Here is a 16,326-nt window from a genome sequence, read left to right as displayed (position 1 = left end):
AGAATTCATCCTTTGAAACTCATTTTAAAATCAGACATTGCATTACCATGTTAATGGTACATCAATAGCATGTTACAAAATGTTTTCATTCATGAATTATAAAAATGTAAGTTTAAGAAGTCTATGTTCAAACATGTGAGTGACAGTGAAATAATCAAGTAATCAACTGAACTAAAAGTTAGCCTACATCACAAAATAAGTACTCAACTCACTCAATGAATAAAAAAGTAAAAAAAAATAGCATTAGTACGAGGTCATCCTGCAAAAATTTTATCACACACACACACACACACACATACATATATATATATAATTTTTAAAAACAAAAATAATATTCTGTTGAAATGTTATATATATAAACTTCATGTCATGTCTTTGGTTTGATCAATGAATTTAAAAAAATAGATCTGAATTAAAAGGTTAATCAAAAAATATGTAACTAACTGAATATGCTACTCTCAGAAAATAAAGTATAGCTGTACCTTTAGGGGTACAATGGCTTGTCACTGGGGCTGTACCCTCAAGGGTACCACTTTTGTTCCCTTGGCATAGGCTTGGGAACATATATGTACCTTGTTGACCCTCAATAGGGTACAAACATGTACCTTGAGGTCCAATAATAACCCCTAAGGGGTACGTTAGTGTAGATTGTACCTTGGGACAGAAATGAACTCCTACTGTACCCCTACTTCTTACAGTGTATATAGCCTAAGTAAACTAAAATAGTTAAAATTTTGTTAAAAAGTTGATCACCTGAAAGGCACTATAATTTTCACGAGACACCAGTTTAGATTTGTAGTTAAAGTTTGGGTCATTTGTAAGTCAGTGGGGTAGTCCATTGGAAGTGAAACAGACAGTAAAGTGTGTTCTACACCACTGTGGTGTTTTCACTGTATTTTAGAGTTCCATCTTTCAGCGTATGACCCTAATAGCAGATGGGGAAAAAGAGTCAAGATTACAGATGGATTTCATAGTTTTGGGGAAATCCGCTGAGCATCCGCGCAGGAGACATGATCTCAATCATGACGCATCTGAACCACTGAAAGATGCTGTATCAGACAGATGCTATTATCACTCCTGATACGTGCAGGGGGATGTTGCAACAGCTAAGGACGGCCCTGGTTACATGATAATAATAATAAAAAAGAATACTAAATTTAGTCTGAAAAATAACTCACACATGCTGTTTTCACTCCCATAAGACCTCTAGTTCCTCTGAAATCTTCACACCCACAGGCCACTTCCTCTGGTAACACTGATCTATTAAGAACATCTACAGCTCTTCCGGTATCTTTCTTTTCTGATGCCTGTGCTGCTGCTGTTTGGTATGGTTTGTATTTTTCCATTTCAAATGTATAATGACAAATATTCAAGAAGCCCCAAACAAAAAGCATTATTCTGTAACCTAATAATGCATTTTTTTAATTGCCCATTTTCCCCATAATTTCTTATATGACATTTACAGTGTCATTTTATTTTATTATTTTATTTTTTTGTAGTATTACTTAATTTAAGTTTTGAATATTATTGCATAGTTTTAAAAGTATGCAAAAATTAGTAAATAATTTAAATATTTTAAGAAGACTATTTGTCCCTTTAATTCATGTCACTGGTTTTATCAATCTTAAAAACTTTCAGTCTTCGGCTTTCTTTGGTCATAGTTCTGAAGATGATTTTCATATGTGCATTAGTCTTTTATGTTTTAATCATAAATCTTTTAACATCTTTCAATCAGTTAAATGGATTGTTCATCCAAAAATGAATGTGATTATGTAAATGAACCCTTTGAGTATACAAAGATTATTTATTGTTCATCTGAATCATCTGTATAAAAATGAAATGGATTTAACGTCTGATCAACAATGCTTGTTTTGAGATGCCTTCTAGACCGTCTTTCACCAATTTGTCACTGGAGATGCAAACATAACCTGAGTTAAGAAATATAATATAATAAAGAACAAAAGTCGAGAACGAGAAAAAAAGACAATAACTAAATAATAAAAAAGACCTGTATTTCATGTCACTGGTTTTATCAATTAATTAAAAAAAAAAAATAGAACTTTTGTTTTTGAAATTTCTCAACAACCATCATTTGAGTTGTGAAATAAAACAAGGAACAAAAGTAAAGTTGCCCTTTATGACTAATAATGTCAAGATGTTGAGAAATACTATCAGCTTTTCCTGGAGAAGAAACATTTGCTCTTTCAATATGAATATGAATTCAATATGAACTCTAATTCCATGCAACTCGGAAAAATCAAGAACATCAGATGTTGGTGGATTAGATCTCTACTATCAGTGAGTCAGTATGTCGGTCATGCGGTTTCTTTGCTAAGGTGGAGTGAAACCGTATATAAAGCAAATACATTAGGTGGTTTCTAGAAGGGAACATTGATTTTTGAGGAATGCATCTTTCACAAAGGAAGTCGTTGCCTGCAGCACGAATGCTTCTAAAGGTCAGGTCTGCTCTTGCTTGTCATAAACATATGTTCATACACTTACGCCGAGGAACAACACAAGCAAGTCAAATAAAAGTCAAAGACTGATATGGGTACAAAAATATGGCATTTTATTTTCATAACATGAGACACAGCATAAAAAAAGAAAATGACATATTTAAATGAGCAAAGAACATGCAGCTAAATAAAACAAAAAATGGCAAAAAAAAATTGCCTACTTAGTAAATTTTTTTTAACTCTAAACAGCCTCAATACAAACTAACAGAGGCAGCAAAAGATCCACGACAATTGGCAATTACCTTTGAGAACTTTGAGAAATTATGTTAAGTTACACTGGTGATCATTGCATTCTTTAGGATATTTTTTAAGTTAGCACTTAATAAAATGGAAAAATACACCAAAGCGTGCATACTCTTCTACCTTAGTGGTAGTTCTACTTAACAAATGTCTGTTACGGCACACGGTGCCAACACATTCAACATACTCGGTACCACAAATAATGCAGAACCACAAATAATAACACTTTAAACACATAAAAAAAAAATGTTTTTCCACAAATAAATCTGATGAAGAGCCTACGTGCTCGAAACGTCACTACATACGCTATGCGATAGCTTTTTAATAATACATTATTTTTTATACTTTTGGAGCTTTGGAGTTGCCGACTTTGCATTTAAATATTTTTCCACAAATAAATCTGAATTTTTTTTATTCCATGATCAAATATGAACTAATTTTTTTTTTAAACAATGGAAAGAAATGATATTAAACTCTTGCCAACCACAGCAAGATGGAAAAAAACCCTGTTGGTTAATAAAACCAACAGAAATAAAAACTTCTGAATAGCTTGTATTGAGTCAAAGATTAAACATCTATTAAATTACTTTTTAAAATTGTGTAGACATTAATATATCTAATTTCAAATTGTGTCCGGATTAGGAATGTCAATTTTTTTTTATAGTCAAGTCTCAATTTTTCTGTCCTTGCTAAAAGCAAAACTGCCTATGACTTGACAAAAACAGCCAATAAGAACATCAAATTTTATGTAGGCGGAACTGTGGACCAATGAGATTTCACTATGTGTGGAGCTACATCGCATTATGCAAAAGATTACAACAACAAAAAAAAATTCTGTCCTCACTGAAAGAAATGTGCTGAATGACTCAACAGTCAATCAGAACATATCTGATATGAAGCGGGACACTGGACCAATGAGGTTTCTTTGTGGGCAAAGCCACACCTAATTACGTGACTGTTTCATTTTCTGTCCCTACTGAAAAGCAAAACAATGCATGACAAAAGACATCTATGTTTGTAGAACGAAGACATTTCACTGTGGGCGGAGTTACACTGATTTACGCAATAGACTCAAGTGAAATCACTTCTTGTGGTTGTGGCTGAGAACTTGTTGTAACACCTTTGGTGCCAGAATCTTAGTCTAATCACCTAGTCCTTCAACTAAGATAAATTAAAAAGCCCCATCCTGAGACTGAAGGGTCAAAATCTCTGCGGCCAGTCTTTGTGGGTCCATGAGAAATGGGAATCTGTCCATGGCTCTGTCCACCAAACGTGCATTGAAAATTGCAAGTAATTTCTTCCTCACTTGCATCCGTTCGGACCACTGAGGACTGTGATTGGAAGGCGTCCAGTGTCCATGTCCTCTCTCTGGCTGCATGGGAGTGTGGGACGCTGGAGGATATCCACCATAATGGTCAGACCAGTAGCCCTGTTGGGGAGGAGGCCCTCTGCTGTGTGGAAATGAATACTGGGACATGTTAACAGGTGGGTAAACTGGACCTCCTCCATAGGAGTGATACTGGGGTTGAGCATAACTTGGGTTTGGTGAGCTGGGCAGGCCCATGCTATGTTGCTGACCGGCTCCACTGGTGCTTAAGGATTGGTAGGAACAGCAACTGCAGGGTTGGCTATTGGCCAGAACGTAACGATGCCGCCCACTGTTGGATGGTTTGGACTTCCTGTGGTCACAATGGGAAGTTTCAGGAGAATGGCATTCGTAGGAACCCAAGCCAGAATCCAAACGCTCCTGAGATCCATTGGGAAAGGAATCTAGATTTGTTGGCGAATGCTGTCGTTCTTTCTTCAAAGGAAACTTTCTTTGAGTTGGCTGGGGGGCTGCTTTAATGACAAGGACATTTTCACTGCCGTAACTCTTCTTGAGAGAGCCAGCGTCCAGGGAGAGTTTCTGTTCCATGATTTCCTCCAGAGACGGACTCTGACTGGAAACTGGTTGAGGTTTGTGCGGTGTGGATGAAATTTTGGCTTTGTCTCGGAGTTCATCAGCCAGGGCACGCTGGGATTGCTTGGTTCGCTCTGGATGATGAAACTTGCACTTGATTCCATAAGTGCACTTCTTTCCTGCATTGAAACAGGAGACTTTAATTCTTGTTCACATGGTATGTGCTATCCTTGTGTGGTCAGAAAAGCGATGGAATATACTACCATTCAAAGTTTGGGTGTATAGGATTTAAAAGTTTCCCTGTCAATCTAGAGTGACAGTAAAGAAATTTATAATGTTACAAAAGAGCTATTTTTCAAATAAATGCCATTCTTTTATATATCTTGGTTTCCACAAACATATTAAGTCGCACAACTGTATTAAACATGGATAATAATCAGCATATTAGAATGATTTCTGAAGGATCATGTGACACTGAAGACTGGAGTAATGATGCAGAAAATTCAGCCTTGCATTACAGGAATAAATTACGTTTTACATTATATTAACAAAGAAAACTAACCCAACACTTTTGAACGCCAGTGTATATTGCTTATCAATTCCTTGTATCTGGATTATCTCTTTAATATGGGCCATGGCAATTAAAAAAGTTATGCAATACACTGATAATTACACCAACATGTGACTGCAAGACCAATGCATCATTAATTAATGGGAAAAAAATATCTAAATATTTTCTTACCATAAGGACAGGGCTGTTTCTTAGGAATACGTGGAGTCTTCCTGAGAAAGTTTTCTAGGGTGGGTCCATATCTTCCCAACGGGTCATCCGGAGGCATAAACCTACACAAAAGCAAAGTGAATTTATTCAAATTGGAATTAATTAGCAGCAGGGCTGTCAAACAAATTGACCTATGCTGAAAAAAGACCAAAATGCAATGGTGCTTACTTGTCATTGACGAATGAATACATTAGAAGCCTCTCCTCTATAAAACGCTTCCATTCGGGACGTTCTCCTTGCAGATCTCGGTAAGTGTCATTGGATACAATAATGCCATCAGATTCGTATGCCAGCTTCACAATAAAACGGTCATCGTAGCAAACCACACGTTTTCCTGCCACTCTTCTGGATGGTGTGAACACCAAGAGTTTCCTCCGCTCTAACTCACGCAGAATGTGCTGATCTGAGAAAAATATTAATGAAATTTAAAATCTGTTGGTGCGTTTTACAGTTATGCCATTTTGTTGCTTAATGTAAATTATTAAAGATTTGATCCATAATAAAACTAACATATTTAGTCATGCATTTTAAACTTGAAGTAACCCCTAAATGCATCTTTGCACTTCTAGAAATAAACATTTTAAGACTAGCTTTTCGTACTACTTAATTAAAAAAAAAAAACAGCTCTTATGATGCAATATGCTGAAGAAAACAAACAAACAAACGTTAAGCTATGCAATGGCAAAAGATGTCTGACTGATACATATATACAAAGACAAGGTATTAGAAAAATATCTGTTATTTTAGTGCAAACCTTTGACAGATTGAAAAACTAAAGATTTATGAGGTTTACGTTCATGATATGAAAATAAAGGAAGCAATATACTGACTTCTAAAGGCACTTTTTGGCAACATCAAAATTAAATGTATTGTCTTCCACAATTATATAATGTCCTTCAAGGTGGTTTCTTAGCAAATACTGATTAGCATATGCAATTAACAGCATTTCATTCAATTTATTTGACATCACCAATGATTGACATTCCATGTTGAAAATAAACAAGCTGGTATTTAGTTGGTACTACCAGCTGTAATGAACAGCCCAAGGGAAAAAAGATTTATTGCATTTTAATTTGCTCGAGATTTTCATTTTACAAGTGCCTAATAACACATACACAGTTTATTTCAGGAGAAGCAGGAATTCAAACATATTTACACATGTTCGCATAGTTAAATGTCAACTGTTGAGACAGCATCACAACTATTTTTTGGATGCAGAATATTATCACCACAACCACACAGCGTTATATTATTTTACTCCAATTATGGCATGTTGATCAAACAGTCTGGTATATCTTAACAACCAAAAGCAGTGGTTTTATTATTTCACTGCGCCCTTTATTATGTTATAAGGAAGTTACAGCGGTTTTTAAAAAAACCCAGGTATTTGCCAATATATCTTATGACATGCTTCATTCAAACAGCTACGAAATAAAATCAGTGTGGGTTTTTCCCTTACTTCCAGTTCTATTTGAGACCCAAGTTGGAAACCAGTGATAAAAACCAGAACTGTATTCCATTTGTACTTTAGTTGAACCTGGCTTCTAGTATAATAGGTCTGCAAGTCTCTTTTTAGCCATTTGGTTGCTTAGAGGAAAAACAGGACTTTGTTTATAGGAATGTGAATTCTTCTGGAAAGCAGGAATCGTTCCTGATACAAGGTGCATTCCCTTTTCCTCACCTGTAATGGGTACATCAGGTCGCGGCTGCTCTTTTCTCCAGGAAGGCACAAACACCGTGATGTCGACGTGACCCCGCTCCAGGAAGAAGTTCACTGCCAACTGAATTCCCAGACAGGAAAAAACTTCCTTGTTCCCGTGGCTAAAGCAAAACAAAACAGAAGAAGTCAATTTTACTTGTGAATATCAATTAGTTTGTATTTTGCATAATAAAATCATATGGCATGTGCAGACATTAACTCAGCGGATGCTTTTATCCAAATAAAGAATATCAAAAGAATCTGATCAAATTAACCTGGTTTAACGTTTAGAAAAAAACTGTTTTAGAGTGAATCAAGCTACATCAGTGGCATAGGGTTATAGACATAGATTAGGAGATCTTTCTTCAGGGTTTTCATTAAGATATCAGGTTATTTCCTGTTAAAAATGTTTATTACAGTGAAAGTTGTTATTATCCTCCTTTCCTGGTCAACAATGTGAAAAAAATGCATCTAAATATACAGCATCTGTAAAATGCATCTAAATGTTTTAATAGATATTTTATAAAGTTGTGCCAGATTTATTTGTTTAACCCCTCACATTGTGTTCAACTTGACATTTGAATTTTGATTATAAAAGTATATAAAACTAAAAAAAATAATTCATTTTCCTAAAGTTTTTGTATTTCTTTTTGCTTATGCATCTCTGTTTTGAAGTGAACATTTTATTTTATTTTTTTCACTCAAAAAATTTAGTGCATAAGCTCAAATCATTGCGGCCTATGATCAAGTTGACAAAAAGACTGAATCGAAGATTTGTTGAAAGGTAGCATAATGAGAGATTTATGAGCAATTTTTAACAGGCTGGTCATTTTTGACAGGGAACACGAAATGAGGTTAAGGTTTTTCAGCACAGCGCAGCAGTTAAAAGTCTATTTTAGTTCAAATCCAAGCCAGAATCTATTAATACTCCCTGAAATAAACAGAAATGATGTAATTAAAAAGCGTCTGATTTATAGGGAACAAAAATAGCAAAGGTGAGTTATCCAATCAGACACTGTTACAATGCTGCCGGGCCTGTACGGTTACAAAGTGTTCTTTTCATAAACACATTCTCCTGCAGGATAATAAAAGGGAAGGGAGGGGATGGGACAATGATTTGCATATAAGATTATTTGCATACTGGGGTGATGACAGATACAGGAGCCTGCAGGGGCAAATCTGGACTCCACTTGCAAATGCAGGTGAAAATACAAAGGGAGGGATTTAAAAGCTTATTAAGCACGTAGGTGCTGTGAAATTCATCCAAATAATATTAATATAGTTTGTTTTGACAACATATGATCTAACTACTCCAAATAATTTCCTGTTTTTCTGGTCTGACATTTGGAATTAATCACTCAAAAAAGAAAAGTGTGTAATAGGCAAAAAAATAAATAACAAAAGTTGAGTGTCATCCAGTCCGCCCAATGAACAGGCAATTACATTCATCTGTTTGTTTTTTTTATTAACATTAAAACCAAGGTATTCTGTCAAGTCGTACACCCTTTCATAAACACAAATCCATCTCTGTTTTCAGTAGAGAAAAAAAGAGCGAAGGAAATAGACCTGACTTGCGCATTTTCTTGAAATGTATGAGGAAATACTGGGTTTTATCTGCCCTCAACTATGTCACAATTACTAAAAGCTTTCTAAAATCTTGTATGTTCAAAGGGTTAAACGTTTGGCGATGCTGTTTCTTAAACATAGAAAGTCTCAATTTTAAAACTCTAGTCATTTATCTCACAGTAAACAAACATATTTAGCCATATGAATATTCCTCAATTGTTTTATTATCAAAATTATTTGCTACTATAACTATAGTAAAATATAATTTTAGGCAAAAAGAGTTAAACACATTAAAACATTGCTTAAAAACATTAGCCCAACACAGAAACAGACTGCTCAACCGTTTTTGATATTCCATTTGGTGATGCTTATAGCACAAAATTGCACACTTCAGGCATAATATAGATAAAGATAAAAAGTGTCTTATTAAATGGAATTGTACATTTTTTGTCAAATGTTTTTGAAAGAAGGCTTTTATGCTCACCAAACCTGCATTTTATCGGAATTAAAAAAAGAAAAACGTTAAAAACTGTAATTTTGTGAAATATTTATGCGTTTTAAAATATCGTTTTTCTATTTTAATATATTTTAAAACCATTTATTCATGCAAGTTTATTTTCAGCAGCATCAGAGATTTCTTTATAAAACATTTTTAAAATCCTAATAATTCAAAATTAAATGTTTATTTTAATTATGACTTAATATAAAAAGTGTTATCTTGTGATTTTTAAAACTTAAACTGTCCTGTTAAACATTTGACACATACGGAAAGGTCAACATAAATATAATATCGCCTCTAAATTTAATGCAAATCACTTCAATAGCACTATCAAAGTGATAGAAGAGAAAGGTAAATGTGACTGTAAACACTAGCTTATTGCATGTCATGTTTATAGTAAACTCACCTCATGGCTACGTTAGACCCATCAATAACTATTGGTCTGAGTGCGTCCTCGTCCTCTACCAGCTCTTCTGAAGTGCTTGACACTGCCGGAGCATTATGACAGTAATTCTGGGTGCTTCGGACCTTAGAGGAAGCATCCCCACGTGAAACCAGCACCGGGGAAGCTGTCGATTCCTCTCTCTCTTCTGATTCCCCAGCAGCCTGTATCAGCTCACCCAAAACCCTGTTGGTGTCTGCGTTGAGGCCGAGTTTAAGGAAAGCGGCACGGACTTGCGTTTGAGAAAACCCCAGCTTAAGGAACAGGTCGAGCTGGGTTTGAAACTCAGAACTTATTTCGGAGGACTCATCTGGAGTCGGGCTGGACTGGGCCGGGTCCATTCTAACGCTGCTGGAAACGGGTGGGTTGTACAAAGATGTGGGTGCTGTTACCCATGCGTTGGTGGCGTTTACGTCAGGGCTGTGGGACCCTACACTGGATGACCAAAAGGAATCCAAATACAAGTGTAACGAGGGGATGGTGCTGATTTCAGCACTCATCTCTTTTTCTGGAAAAACGTCCTCGTCAGCCACACCTGTGTAGTGAATGTGTAATAACAGATAAGATAAAGCATTCATAGCTAATTAAGATATTTATTTATAGCCTCTGATAACATTAGCTACAACATTATCTAAATAGCACATGGTAATGGAGTTACAATCTGGTAAATATTTGAAACAATTATGAATTTAATTATTCATTTAAAAACAATTAAAATTACTATAACTAATTATTATCCAATAAATGTTTTTTTTTCCTCCAAGAAATAATGGAATTAAATCTATAAAAACACATAACTTAAACATGAGTTTGCATTTATATTAAAAACGTATAAAATATATAATAAGATAAAAATAATAAATATGTTTTGAATCACAATCATGTATAAACAAACAAGCTATCAAATCTACTGCACAGGAAAAGTATTTTTCATACGTGAAACATCAGGCTTCACTGCCTAATTTTATAATGAGCAGGACTCATTACTCATTTATCATTTTAAGTTGTGAAATTCTGACACTATAACAGCGACATCACATTATTTCCATTCTCTTTATTTGCGGCGCGTACCCGCATTCCAGCACATGGACGCGCTCACCACTTTGTTTACCAATATTTTAAAGTTTATTTCTAAATAAGATCACTATTTTAGTAGATATTAAATAGTTTACTATCACAGATGTCTGTGTCAACTATTAGAAATGTCAATATACGGAAACCATCGCATAGTGTATTTATATGTAGCCTACAAATAAGTGGGAGAAGTTACAAGCAAAATAAAAGTTTTACGTACCTTTACTTGATCTGTTCTCTTTGTGTTTCGAGCTGCTGTCTTGTAAAAAAAAAAAAAAAGTTAATAAGTACGTAAGTTTCGTTCCGCTTGAACCTAAAACAGCAAAATACCGGAGAGAGAATCGACACACCTTTATCTTAGAAACGCAGAACCAGGAAGTAAGTCGTGTGCTGACGTCACGGGGGCCCTCGGCTCTTACCCTACAGTAGAATCCATTTATGTTTCTTCTTCCTCTATTAAAAATAATAACATATAATAAAAGACTTTGTTTGAAAAAGCAGAAGTTATCTAAAAAGAAATTAACTTAAAAAATAAGAAGTTGTAAAACTGGTGTAATATTTGTAAAAAAATGTGTGTTTTTATTTAGCTTCACTTTATTTCCATAGGAACTTTTGTCTTTTTTCTCTTTGTTTCGTTTATTGTAATGTACCCACTGGCTGCATTTGTAAATTGGAAAAGAATGCTGTTGACACTACAGTAGGCTACATTATTATTATTTATATATTTTTTTAAATTCTCAACTCATTCGTTTAAAAATAAATGTTCCGTTAGAATCAATTGTTTTACACATCATATGAGAACTGAGGTCATATGAGAACTTTAAGTTCCACTTTTTATTTCCTAGAAAATCCAGAACGCACAAGCCAATACACTGATCTGGAGAAACTATACCCTAATAGAACATCGAGAACTACTATGATTTATTTTAGTAATAGTTCTTAATTAGAAGTTAAAGGTATTTGATGAATTTAAGATCATATAAAGCTGATTCCAAAAAAGTTGGGACACTCTACAAATTGTGAGTAAAAAAGGAATGGAATAATTTACAAATCCCATAAATTTATATTTTATTCCCAATAGAATATCAAATGTTGAAAGTGAGACGTTGTTTTGAAATGTCATGCCAAATATTGGCTCATTTTGGATTTCATGAGAGCTACACATTCCAAAAAAGTAGGGACAGGTAGCAATAAGAGGCCGGAAAAGTTACATGTACAGATAAGGAACAGCTGGAGGAGCAATTTGCAACTTATTAGGTCAATTGGTAACATGATTGGGTATAAAAAGAATCTCTCAGAGTGGCAGTGTCTCTCAGAAGTCAAGATGGGCAGAGGATCACCAATTCCCCCAATGCTGCAGCGAAAAATAGTGGAGCAATATCAGAAAGGAGTTTCTCAGAGAAACATTGCAAAGAGTTTGAAGTAATCATCATCTACAGTGCATAATATTATCCAAAGATTCAGAGAATCTGGAACAGTCTCTGTGCGTAAGGGTCAAGGCCGGAAAACCATACTGGATGCCCGTGATCTTCGGGCCCTTAGACGGCACTGCATCACATACAGGAATGTTACTGTAATGGAAATCACAACATGGGCTCAGGAATACTTCCAGAAAACATTGTCAGTGAACACAATCTACCGTGCCATTCCCTGTTGACGGCTAAAACTCTATAGGTCAAAAAAGAAGCCATATCTAAACATGATCCAGAAGCGCAGGCGTTTTTCTTGGCCAAGGCTCATTTAAAATGGACTGTGGCAAAGTGGAAAACTGTTCAGTGGTCAGACGAATCAAACTTTGAAAGTTCTTTTTGGAAAACTAGGACACCATGTCATCCGGACTAAAGACGACAAGGACAACCCAAGTTGTTATCAGCGCTCCCAACTTTTTTGAGATGTGTTGATGCCATGAAATTTAAAATCAACTTATTTTTCCCTTAAAATTATACATTTTCTCAGTTTAAACATTTGATATGTCATCTATGTTGTATTCTGAATAAAATATTGAAATTTGAAACTTCACATCATTGCATTCTGTTTTTATTCACAATTTGCCCCAACTTTTTTGGAATCGGGTTTGTACAAAGAAGTGACCAAGTATGTTGTCTGTGATTTTATTAACACAATTTAACTGTTTATTATTTTTTATATGTGTGATACTGTTAGATTCATAAAATAACAACAACAACAATTCACTTATTTATAAATGTATTGCTTTTATACAACACTACAAATTGGTCTAAGAATTAGTTTATTCAAATAAAGCAAAATAGGCCAAAAGTTATTGAGTAGGCATTAATTCACATGTTCTACATTTGTAAATTTCACTTCCCCTAAACAGCATATGACAGTGAGAAGAGAAGTGTAATCTTGGTGCTTTTTTTAATTTCTCACTATTACTCCAGTTTATTAGTTCCTCAAAGACAGCAACATATTTTCACACTCTCACATTTGGTTGATGTTATCTTGGGATAAAGAAATGCAAATGTCAAGACAAAAACGACAGACTCATCAACATTTTGGTATATGTCAAAAGTAATTTATTTTGTGGTTTGTAAAAAAGGGAAACCCCTAAGAGAAAACTTAAGTCAGACCACAGTTAGTTGCATAGATTGCAACTAGACCTTTCACCTGCCTTCTTGATTGAATATTTTTCAAATTGACATGCAAATAATGAATGACAAAACACTGTTATTTATTGTATGTTTGTATATTTTATTTGACTGACAGAATGTGCTTGAGTGCTGCTTATACAATTGTTGTAATTCATGAAGATTAAAATGTAAATCTATTTTAATTTTAAGTGGTAACTTTATTCTCTTAAAGAGACTCCAATGATAATGTTTCCATATTCAAAGTAAAGGAGATGGTCAGGGTCTTCTGTGAACTTTGTGGCAATTTACCTTTTTAATAAACTTTTTTTTGGGATGTTGGTCACCTTGGGCATGATGTTTTTCATCCGCAGTGTGAGATTCTTCTTCTGTTGAACTTTCTCCAGCTTCTGCCTGACGGTCCTCGTCCGCAGCGCCAGTTTCTCCTCCTGCCGAACTTTCTCCAGCTTCTGCCTGACGGTCCTCGTCTGCCTCGCCAGTTTCTCCTCCTGCTGAACTTTCTCCAGCTTCTGCCTGACGGTCCTCATCTGCAGCGCCAGTTTCTCCTCCTGCTGAACTTTCTCCAGCTTCTGCCTGACGGTCCTCCTCCGCAGCGCCAGTTTCTCCTCCTGCCGAACTTTCTCCAGCTTCTGCCTGACGGTCCTCGTCCGCAGCGCCAGTTTCTCCTCCTGCCGGACTTTCTCCAGCGTCCGCCTCGCCAGTTTCTCCTCCTGCCGAACTTTCTCCAGCTTCTTCCTGACGGTCCTCGCCTGCCTCGCCAGTTTCTCCTCCTGCCGAACTATCTCCAGCTTCTGCCTGATGCTCCTCGTCCGCAGTGCCAGTTTCTCCTCCTGCTGAACTTTCTCCAGCTTCTGCCTGACGGTCCTCGTCCGCCTCGCCAGTTTCTCCTCCTGCTGAACTTTCTCCAGCTTCTGCCTGACGGTCCTCATCTGCAGCGCCAGTTTCTCCTCCTGCTGAACTTTCTCCAGCTTCTGCCTGACTGTCCTCCTCCGCAGCGCCAGTTTCTCCTCCTGCCGAACTTTCTCCAGCTTCTGCCTGATGCTCCTCGTCTGCAGCGCCAGTTTCTCCTCCTGCTGGACTTTCTCCAGCTTCTGCCTGACGGTCCTCGTCCGCCTCGCCAGTTTCTCCTCCTGCTGGACTTTCTCCAGCTTCTGCCTGACGGTCCTCGTCCGCCTCGCCAGTTTCTCCTCCTGCTGGACTTTCTCCAGCTTCTGCCTGACGGTCCTCATCCGCCTCGCCAGTTTCTCCTCCTGCTGAACTTTCTCCAGCTTCTGCCTGATGGTCCTCGTCCACCTCGCCAGTTTCTCCTCCTGCTGAACTTTCTCCAGCTTCTGCCTGATGGTCCTCGTCTGCAGCGCCAGTTTCTCCTCCTGCTGAACTTTCTCCAGCTTCTGCCTGACGGTCCTCGTCTGCAGCGCCAGTTTCTCCTCCTGCTGAACTTTCTCCAGCTTCTGCCTGACGGTCCTCGTCTGCCTCGCCAGTTTCTCCTCCTGCTGAACTTTCTCCAGCTTCTGCCTGACGGTCCTCGTCTGCAGCGCCAGTTTCTCCTCCTGCTGAACTTTCTCCAGCTTCTGCCTGACGGTCCTCGTCCGCCTCGCCAGTTTCTCCTCTTGCTGAACTTTCTCCAGCTTCTGCCTGATGGTCCTCGTCCGCAGCGCCAGTTTCTCCTCCTGCTGAACTTTCTCCAGCTTCTGCCTGACGGTCCTCGCCTGCAGCGCCAGTTTCTCCTACTGCTGAACTTTCTCCAGCTTCTGCCTGATGGTCCTCGTCTGCCTCGCCAGTTTCTCCTCCAGCTGAACTTTCTCCAGCCTCTGCCTGACGGTCCTCGTCTGCAGCGCCAGTTTCTCCTCCTGCTGAACTTTCTCCAGCTTCTGCCTGACGGTCCTCGTCTGCAGCGCCAGTTTCTCCTCCTGCTGAACTTTCTCCAGCTTCTGCCTGACGGTCCTCGTCCGCCTCGCCAGTTTCTCCTCCTGCCGGACTTTCTCCAGCGTCCGCCTCGCCAGTTTCTCCTCCTGCCGAACTTTCTCCAGCTTCTGCCTGACGGTCCTCGTCCGCCTCGCCAGTTTCTCCTCCTGCTGAACTTTCTCCAGCTTCTGCCTGACGGTCCTCGTCTGCAGCCCCAGTTTCTCCTCCTGCTGAACTTTCTCCAGCTTCTGCCTGATGGTCCTCGTCCACCTCGCCAGTTTCTCCTCCTGCTGAACTTTCTCCAGCTTCTGCCTGACGGTCCTCGTCTGCAGCGCCAGTTTCTCCTCCTGCTGAACTTTCTCCAGCTTCTGCCTGATGGTCCTCGTCCACCTCGCCAGTTTCTCCTCCTGCTGAACTTTCTCCAGCTTCTGCCTGACGGTCCTCGTCCGCCTCGCCAGTTTCTCCTCCTGCTGAACTTTCTCCAGCGTCTGCCTGACGGTCCTCGTCTGCCTCGCCAGTTTCTCCTCCTGCTGAACTTTCTCCAGCTTCTGCCTGATGGTCCTCGTCCGCCTCGCCAGTTTCTCCTCCAGCTGAACTTTCTCCAGCTTCTGCCTGACGGTCCTCGTCTGCCTCGCCAGTTTCTCTTCCTGCTGAACTTTCTCCAGCTTCTGCCTGATGGTCCTCGTCCGCAGTGCCAGATTCTCCTTCTGCTGAAGATTCTCCACCTTTACCTTCCTTGTCATTTTCAAAAATGTCAGAATCAGGCAAGGCAACATCTTCAATGCTACCTGAGTCAGCTACAATCCCCTTCCCTAATTTGCCATTAAAATTGATGATTGTTTGGATGACTTTTGGACCAGGGAAGTCCATAGCAATTATACCTACACAATGTGGTCTATTTTCGTCTCCTTTAAGATTGAGAAGATAATCATCAACTTGTTTATTTAGAGTTTTTGCGATTTTTAGTGGCCCTGATTCTCCGTTGGCAACAGTGTATGTGAGCATCATCTCCTGCTCACACTTTTGTGAAGCTTTCTTGATATTTTCTCTCATTTGTGTTTCTTTTGTATCCATGTCTGCATTCAGTTCAGTGAC

General features: G+C 38.1%; 2 protein-coding genes across 2 annotated transcripts; both read right to left on the bottom strand.

Moving 5' to 3' along the window:
- Window positions 1–2,548: 2,548 nt before the first annotated feature.
- On the bottom strand, window positions 2,549–10,211 carry LOC132104001 (ribonuclease ZC3H12A-like). Its single transcript, XM_059509135.1, has 5 exons — window positions 9,608–10,211; window positions 7,119–7,258; window positions 5,606–5,840; window positions 5,399–5,499; window positions 2,549–4,835 (listed from the first exon to the last, which is right to left on the bottom strand). The coding sequence occupies exons 1-5, from the start codon at window positions 10,141–10,143 to the stop codon at window positions 3,928–3,930; spliced, it is 1,920 nt and encodes a 639-aa protein (XP_059365118.1). The 5' UTR covers window positions 10,144–10,211; the 3' UTR covers window positions 2,549–3,927.
- Window positions 10,212–13,613: 3,402 nt separating this feature from the next.
- LOC132104845 (golgin subfamily A member 6-like protein 22) lies at window positions 13,614–15,974 on the bottom strand. The gene is made up of 2 exons (XM_059510375.1): window positions 15,066–15,974; window positions 13,614–15,035 (listed from the first exon to the last, which is right to left on the bottom strand). Exons 1-2 carry the CDS (start codon window positions 15,972–15,974, stop codon window positions 13,614–13,616), a joined length of 2,331 nt encoding a protein of 776 aa, XP_059366358.1.
- Window positions 15,975–16,326: the final 352 nt, after the last annotated feature.

This window comes from Carassius carassius, chromosome 25, assembly GCF_963082965.1.
Source record: "Carassius carassius chromosome 25, fCarCar2.1, whole genome shotgun sequence".
Lineage (NCBI taxonomy): Eukaryota > Metazoa > Chordata > Actinopteri > Cypriniformes > Cyprinidae > Carassius > Carassius carassius.
This window is presented reverse-complemented; position numbering and strand designations above follow the sequence as displayed.